Below are 8,639 nucleotides of genomic sequence, written 5' to 3'. Positions count from 1 at the left end.
ATCCCCATCCCCATCCCCATCCCCATCCCCATCCCCATCCCCATCCCCATCCCCATCCCCATCCCATCCCATCCCCATTCCCATCCCCATTCCCAGGCACCCCCGGTGTCCTGGTGTGCTCAGTGAAGGAAGTCAAGGCAGCGTCACCCAGAGCCTTGCTGCTGGCACGGCTGCCCTGGACAAGGTGCGCATTGTCTCGCCCTGGTGCTGCCTCCCCTATTGGCCAGCCCCCACGGCCACAGGCACCAGACCTCTTTAAAGGCAGACCACTAAATCTCACTTGGGCACACAATCTCTGACTGCCACCAAGAGCTGCTGTGGCCACTGCCTCTCTCTGCAGGACCAGCGCCCCACAAAGCCTGAACGATGTGCAACCGATTTGTGGGAACCTGGAAACTCATCTCCAGCGAAAATTTTGATGACTATATGAAAGAATTGGGTGAGAAATGTTCTGGGTTTGTTTGTTTGTTTTTATTTGTTTGTTCTTCTTTTTTGTCACTAAGTTGCATTTGGGAAGGCTCTGCTTATGGATGGTGCCTTCTTTCTTGCCAAAAAAATCCCTACACTCTTGTAACATAATTTAATTTATTTTCTTTAGCATCTGAATTGAAAAAGGTAGGTGATGAATTACTACTATAAATTTACTTCTGTCTAACTGATATGAATCAGTCTAATATGTTTTTCTGTCATGAGAGTAATCTATGGAGATGCAGATATTTTGTTTCCTCTTGATTGCACTATTAAACTTGTGACTTATGATAATTCACAATATATAATGGAGCTGATGTCTCATGACACTGTAGTTTCAGACATCTAAATACTGTGAATGAATCTATCTGTTACTGAAGAATGAAGGGAGCGTAACAAATTAAGCATTGTTTTTCATTTTAATGCTGACTTCATTCCTGTATGCCAAGTGCACAGGCAGTCAGTTACTGCATTGCTTTTGCTCTATAAATCATTCACTGATTCCCTTTATTTGAAATGTAAGACTGAATAACAAAAGAATTGCAGTTAATTAATTAGCCAGGGTGAATGTAGGAGGAAAGTTCAGCTGCAGATATTTTTCTGAACATCTGAACAGAATTGCTTAGTATGGAATAATTATTGCAAATAGTTTTATACTTTGTAGATAACTTTATACCCTAATTTTACAGATCTTTTCATCTGAGCATGGCATAGCATTAACAGAGGCACTAACTGCAGCTATCCCTTTTCTGCTCTTAGGAAGCAGTGATACATCACCAGTAGCATCATTCCTACTTGCCCCAAGCCTCACAGCCTATAGACAATGACCTGGACTGGAGAGGATTAGGCAATACAAAAGGCTTTTGGCATGGGATTTCCCTGGAAGCTCTTTCCAGCTCTTAGCCCTTATACCTCAACATTTTTTATATTTCATACTTGTACTTTTCACCGAGGTTTAGATGCAAGGATCCTTAAAGGATGTTAATAACAACTTAGGAATTATCCAGTCTTCAGTATGTTTTAATGAACAAGCACCAGCATATTGGCAATTCAGTGTCCAGTTTCTTCCTTGCAGCTATTAACAAAGGTACAAATTCTCAGATTTGTCAAGGATTTTTTAAAAAAGATTTTTACAAATTTTTATGAGAACCAGGCTCTTCCTCCTAATTTTTCTACTTATTCTATCTATATTAAATTATTGCAGATTTGTAACCAACCATGTTTCTTCTTAGCTAAATGTGCACAGCTCTATAATTGTGTATATCTTTACTTCTTGCTGAAGGTGCACTCTTATCAGCTGAGGCTGCCTCAGCCCCTGAATGCAGAGGTTCCCATTCCTTCCTCTGCCTCAGTAGTGTCTCATCTAAAGAATGAATGTTTCACCTAAATCAGGCATTAAAGTACTCAAGAAGAAACTCTTCCTTATTCTTCCACTGAAGAATCATGGGAGGATAATGAGTTTCTTGCTTCTAGCATGTAATGAATTTTTTTTTGTTTCTGATTTCCAGGAGTGGGCTTAGCTGCCCGGAAACTAGGTGGCCTGGCAAGGCCTGATGTGATAATCAGTATGAAAGGGGACATAGTGACCATCAGAACTGAAAGCACCTTCAAAAATACAACCATCTCCTTCAAACTGGGCCAGCAGTTTGATGAAACAACAGCAGATGACCGGAAAGTCAAGGTAAGGGGGCTGATAATGTCTGAGTAGTCTGAACATCTCGTAGAAGAACACCAGGGAAAATTTTACCTACTCCCTTAATGCACCTTGAGTTTTCCAAACTATTGAAATAAAGCACTGAAAGAAGACATAGTACAGTGCTGAATATCATGTTACTGAGCATGCCATTATGCCCGAGTGCATATCTTGCTGAACGCAAGGTGAATTGCTGCTCTAAACTGCAAAGCTCAACCTGCAGTCTGAAACTCTTCTCTTGGGATTTGCAGAGTGTTGTCACCTTGGAGAAAGGGTCATTGGTGCAAGTGCAGAAGTGGAATGGCAAAGAAACCACGATAAAGAGAAGACTTGTTGATGGGAAGATGGTGGTGGTAAGTTCATGTTCCTTGTACACTGCTAAAGGTCAGAAGGATACAGCCTTCAGTACATTTCTGTCTAAACTAGACAGTCTAGACTATCAATTTTGGCTTACTCTTGGAATAATGAAACAAATTAAAGGAGAGAAAAATGGAACCAAGCCTAGAAAACATCTGGAAAGAAATAAATGTTGTTGCATACAGCAACTTGTCTTTAAAGTGGTTATATTGGCAGAGCTGCCATAAGTTGACATCATACTTACTGCTCTCGACATTAATGTTCTTAAAAGCAATGAGGTTTAAAAAGAACATAAACCTGTGAAGTGGGAAAAAAGTTTACAATCAGGGCACTGCTGTCCCTGAAACAGCTTGTTCCTTTTTACTATCTCGGCCAAGCCAGGGAGATAAAACATTTTAGGGACCCTAGTTGTAAGGGTCACTATCAAAATTAAGATTTCACTTTGTTCATTAATTTTTTTAAATATTGGAGTCAAACTAATTTTAGCAACTTTTTTTAAGTCAGCAGCATTACATTTTTACATGTTAGCTGACTGTCTTTTTTTATAAGTTCTCTTACGTAGAATCATAGAATGGTTTGGGTTGAAAGGAACCCTAGAGATCATCTAGTTCCAACCCACTGTCATGAACAAGGACACCTTCCACTAGACCTTCCAGGTTACCCAAAGCCCCATCTAGTCTGATCTTGATTTCCAGGGATGGGGCATCACTTCTCTGGGTAACCAGTTCCAGTGCCTCATTACCCTCATGGTAAAGAATTTCTTCCTAATATCTAATCCAAACCACCCCTCTCTCAGTTTAAAGCCATTCCCCTTGTCCTGCCACTACACAGCCCTATAAAAAGTCCATCTCCAGCTCTCTTGAAATCTCCCTTTATGTAGGAAGGTTGATTTGGTTTTGCATCTCCTCATGACTGCATTTCTGTGTAAAATTTTCTAATTATTAAAAACCTCTTCATAAAGGAGAGAGGTAAAGTGCCTCTACTGTCAGTGTCCTGCTGCCTGCCCCTTGCCTCAGAGAGGGTTGTGGAGGACTCCTCCTCTTTTGCAGACCAAGGAAGTATTTTTTTAACATCCTGTTGCCTTTGTCGCATGCATCCTGTGACTGTGAGTCAACAGCAGCCACTGAAGGCAACTGGGGTGAGAGGGTCAAGAGAAATATTTTGTGACTCAGAGGAGCAAAGATTTTTAGCCCGACCTTTGAAATATCCAGGTGACCTCTGCTTCTACACAAAAAACCCTTACTACTTTGAAAATTTGAAAGCGTTGGTGGGCCATGATATAAAAACTAGGTAAGGCTAACATTTCTGACAAGCTAGCAATAATACCAAGGAAAGAAAATTTGTTTGTGGAAGCTGAGCCTAATTTTGCAATCTTTTTGTCATTAAATGCCACTTAATGAAGTTAAAACTCTTAAAATAGAAACAACTCTATTTGCAATATAAAAATAGCCTTGCTGTTTTCTCTAAAAACATGACATCTGGATTTTCATTTACTTCAGAAGTTACTGCAGCAGACACAACTGCTGTCAGCAAAAGGTTTATATTAATATTTTCCTTTATGCCTTAGGAATATGCCATGAAAGGGGTTGTCTGCACTAGAGTTTATGAAAGAGTGTGAAGAAGTTTCGTCTCTGCACCAGACCAGAACTGGCTCCAAAACCTCGGCTCAGTTCAGTGACCAAAGCCTCATGCACTGTGCTTCTTAATTTTATTTCCTTTTATTGGGAAAATGACTACACCATAATTGGTATTTCAGAGCCATAGTGTAACTAATCCAAAATATTGTGGTGATCCAATAAAAGCTTCTCAACACAGATGATAGAGTGTTTGGCTCCACGTGAATGATTTACTTTTTGACCGGTGCTGTCTTTTCTGTTGATAGTGTCTGTACAAAAGGTCAGACTATTTCTGAGTAAAAGGGTGAAACACAAGTAATCCGTATCTGAGAGAGGGCTAACACTGCTTCTTTGATATGTTAAAAAAAAAAAAATAATAATCTCCTGGACTCAATATTCTTTTCCCACAAAAGATTTTATTGCTGAATAGCTCCTATAGGGAAAATTATCTTTACCACCAGAATTTTTGACTTTCAGTATGAAATGTCATTGTAGCCTTATAGTCTTAGCACACCGTTTCATACTCATCCCAAAAAGCTTATAATTCTTTTAGTACCAGGATTTATATACTGGCATTTATTTGGAAGAAAACAGATACTGGAGGGAAAAAATTGGAATATATTCCATATTTGTCTGCCAAAGGGGCAGATAAACATGTGAAACAAAGTGTGGAGCAGGTGTGAATGAACTCCAGAAGCCTTTAGGCTAGAGGGCTTCATTTTAAAAGTGTTCAGTAATCAAGCCTGCTTCCAGCACAGTATTTAAGTGTACGCTCAACATTAAGCACACAGAGGAGTTGCATTGGGTAGAGTTTGCTGTCAAGCCTAACTGAGTAGCTAGCATTCATTCCTTCCACTTCTCTTACTCTTACTTACGCTTTTATCTAAGGAAAAAACCAGAAAAAGCAAACCTAACCTTCTGGAAATCTATTTAACCAAAAAAGCACTGGGGCAGGTTACGAATATTTGCCTCCCCTGGGCAGTGGTCAGTATCGCTGCCACATTCCCACTGAACACACTTCACTCTGTGTCATTGCCTCCGTGCCATCACACAGAGCTCCGCCTCCTCGGTGGGGTTAAAGCAACTGTGAGAGAGAGGCTCATGTGTTTATCTTGGCTCATTAAGAACAGCAGAGCTGATATGAACCCTTGCCTACTGGTTTTGCAGGCAAGAGCACAAGTTCTCAAGGTTAAGACAGATCCTGAACGTCAGAATCTGAACTGGTTTAGCCAAGCAGAGAGTGAAGAGATGGATATCATATGCAAATGAAAGATATAAAGGTCACCTTTCTTCTCTACCCACCCCTGGAAAAGCCAGAATCTGGGCTCAGCTTTGGATACATTTTTATGTAGATGCAGGCTAACTGCAGGCAGCTGCCAGAAGGCAAACAAGATGAATCCTAGAAAGTACGAGCAGTGAGAGAAAGCTGTGGGATTTATGGACAGCAGTTTTAAGGAAAAATTTATCCTGGTCCCTAACCTTGATGAAGGGACAAATGTCCCATCTTTAACTTTACCACTAAAACTCACCCCTATGAGTGTCAGAGATTCTGTGACTCCAAGTCCTCAGTGATTGTTACAAGGAATGGAGGTAGAATGATGCCTCATGTATCATCTTTTGCAAACAGAATGTAATCACGTACTATGAGCAAAGCTATTTTACCAGGCTTCCATAGGAACAGTCATAAAGTGTGAACTCTCATTATACACAGCCCTCCAGATTGTTCTCCTAGTGTCTTAACAGAGCCAGAGACATTTCTTACAGCTCAGAATCTGCCTGAAATGCGCTTGTGGATCTGGATTTCTGCTGTGCAGTTTCTTCATTCCCTTCCCTTGCAGTTTGACACAGTCCCAGTGAAGCTGCTGGAGCCACTCACCCCAGCCTGGCTCTTGGAAGCTGGAATTTGTCCAGAGCCTTTTAAGCAGAGTTCATCTCCCACCCGGAGCCACAGGCAAGGGAGAAGATACTGCTGCAAACAAACTCTGTATTTCCTTGGCTTTTCCTGATGCAACCTGTAAATTCTTCTTAAGTTAAATGCAAAATCTCCTCTCCAACAGGATATTAGTTTTCAACTTTTGATTTCCTTAAGCAAAGGAAATAAATGTTTACTTCAATACAAACTACAGTTTTTCTAGATCTGGAAACAGTAACAGAATAAAAACAAAGGACTGCTCACCTACTCTTCACTTATTTATTTACTGTCATCTCCATTTATGTGACATAACCCATGTCTCTCTTCCTCTTCTAAAGAAAATTTTAGTTGCACTTATTTTTCCAGAGTTTTGGAATTAAAATAATGCTAGCTAAATTCCTAACTAAATACAGATATGCTGTTTGGGAGCCTAGTATTTGGCACTTTCACTCTATACAAAGGTCACATAAAAATGTCATGAGAGCTGGAGACTTTCCAAAACAGGATAAGTGCAGGAGCACTGATAGTGTCGAAGGCAAAAACAATAGGGCAGGTGGGACAAATCAGCACAGAAATGGAGCACTTTGGGCTGCTGCTGTCTGTAAAGCAGTCCTTGGGCTCTCCAGGAGAATTTAGGGGGAACACAAACTTTTTAATCTCAAGGTCTTCTTCATGTCTTACTGTAAATTCGTTTTTTTTCTTTCTTGAACTTTTTACAGAGGCCAGATACTTCTGGAATGAACATCTAGGCTGAGGTACTATGTCTGTGTCTTGAAATGTACTTTCACACTGACAAACAATCCACTTGCTGTTTTCCTAGCTTGCGTATGGGCCTAGCCTAGAAATATTGGCAGCCTGATGCTGTGTATAAATAGCATTATTTAAAGCAATCAGCTTCATCAGGCACCCACCCCAGGCAATGAAGTCCTGGCTGAGTTTAAAATACCACACTCAGATTCCTCTCCCACTGGTCACTCTTTGTGTAAGTTTGTTAAGGCTCTGTCACACCCCTGTTTCGCCTGCATCTCCTGAGATGGTGGAAATTGCCTGCATGGGGTATTTATCCTCCAGCTGCTGCAGGTCTGGCAGCATTCCCTGCCTCTGCCCTCTCTGACATCTGCTGGGGAAGGAGAAGCAAGCTGTCATGGCAAGAGCCCCTCTCAGCCACTGTGCTCCCGTGGGGAGCACTGAAATAAATGAAAGCCATATCTGGACTCCATGTACTGAAGTTGTTTCCTCAGACTGAGCAAAATTTGGCAATTTGTGATAGAAAACATCTCCTGGCAACGTGTAGCTAAATAGTGAATAGCAGAATAGTGGACCCTGCATCCCACATGGAGTGGAGCAGAGAATATAGGCTCTCCTACAGCTTTGAACTTCGCTTGTCCATCTCCTTGAAGTTCATTTTGGGAGCAACTGTATTCCTGTAAAGTGAATTCACACACATCCAGGTGTCCAGCTTCAGACCTGCCGGTGTTTTACACAGAAACCTTGCCACCTGCTGGGACAGTTTGACTGGACAGTGAGTGTGTGGCTGGCTGGGCAGCTCTAAAAACAGCAAAGATTTGGGGAGGGGGACTGGGCTGTGTCATTAAAGCAATTGTGCTTCATAAGAAGTCCTCGCTGCTCAGCGTATTTTTCCAAGCAGCAACGCATCATGCTGCTAAATGCTGTGCTGTTTCTAAATTGCTCATCTGTGCCTTTTAAGACATTGCTACCTTGCCTAATTTTCATTTTGGTTTAAAGATGTTCTGCTGCTTTCGGGAATACTAAGGAGTGAAAGGTTAGTGCTGAAGGGATAATCACTCAGAAACAAATAGGCTGATACCATGAAAAAATTGCCTTCAGAAATCCTGGAATTTAGATGTAATCAAGGTCTTTGTTAGGGAGGCAATTAGAGCATATCCTCGCCATTTCAATGAAAAATGTTGTGGTTGGATATTGGCCATCTGCTGCAGATGAGAAACACAAGAAAATGTTATTTGGACTAAAGGGCACAACAACATTGGGAATAATATTGTGCCTGAGACGCTACAGAGGGAAAGCTGTGTTAGACTGCATTCATAAAGTATTTTCAAAGGAAAGGTTGCCTTTTTTTTACCTTTCAAGAAGCAAATCAATGTTTAAACATACTTTCCTCGGATGTTATGAAAAATTTTAAAACTAAAATTAGAAGAAATTCAATCATTCAGGGATTAGGAAAGGTGAGGTGAATGCATTGCAGCTGGATTTGTTTTCCAGTTTCTCAGGCAAGAATTAATAAAATTATTTTTAAATCTTTTTTATATTTGCTATAATGTGATCACCAGTATCAATCATACTATATGTGAGAAGATGAGGGAGGAAGAAAGGGTTTTCTATTTAATTCAAACTTAACATGCTCCATGTCACACTCCCTTGGGGATAAGACTTCTTACAAGAGGCACCTGTGCCAGCAATGGGCTCAAAACCACTGCACTGTCTTTCAAGCCCCTAATTACTTGGTCAACAGAAATGTTTTAATTTCATTTAACAAGAGATAAAGCAGTTGGATTTTGAAAGGTTAGGTGCATAAATGTCTGTGCTTTCCAGATAGGAACTGAGCCCTCTGGCC

The 8,639-nt window shown here is 40.8% G+C and overlaps 1 protein-coding gene across 1 annotated transcript; it reads left to right on the top strand.

Moving 5' to 3' along the window:
• Nucleotides 1–301: 301 nt before the first annotated feature.
• Nucleotides 302–4,339, top strand: LOC103813148 (myelin P2 protein-like). Its single transcript, XM_009086366.4, has 4 exons — nucleotides 302–439; nucleotides 1,977–2,149; nucleotides 2,413–2,514; nucleotides 4,086–4,339. Exons 1-4 carry the CDS (start codon nucleotides 367–369, stop codon nucleotides 4,134–4,136), a joined length of 399 nt encoding a protein of 132 aa, XP_009084614.1. The 5' UTR covers nucleotides 302–366; the 3' UTR covers nucleotides 4,137–4,339.
• The last annotated feature ends 4,300 nt before the right edge of the window (nucleotides 4,340–8,639 follow it).

Source organism: Serinus canaria, chromosome 2 (assembly GCF_022539315.1).
Source record: "Serinus canaria isolate serCan28SL12 chromosome 2, serCan2020, whole genome shotgun sequence".
Lineage (NCBI taxonomy): Eukaryota > Metazoa > Chordata > Aves > Passeriformes > Fringillidae > Serinus > Serinus canaria.
Note: the sequence above shows the minus strand (reverse complement) of the source record. Positions and strands in the feature narration are given on the sequence as shown.

Coding starts and splice junctions, on each gene's coding strand:
- LOC103813148 (XM_009086366.4), top strand. CDS start 367: ATGTGCAACCGATTTGTGGGAACCTGGAAACTCATCTCCAGCGAAAAT. Junction 2,150..2,412: donor CAGATGACCGGAAAGTCAAG/GTAAGGGGGCTG, acceptor TGGGATTTGCAG/AGTGTTGTCACCTTGGAGAA. Junction 2,515..4,085: donor TTGATGGGAAGATGGTGGTG/GTAAGTTCATGT, acceptor TTTATGCCTTAG/GAATATGCCATGAAAGGGGT.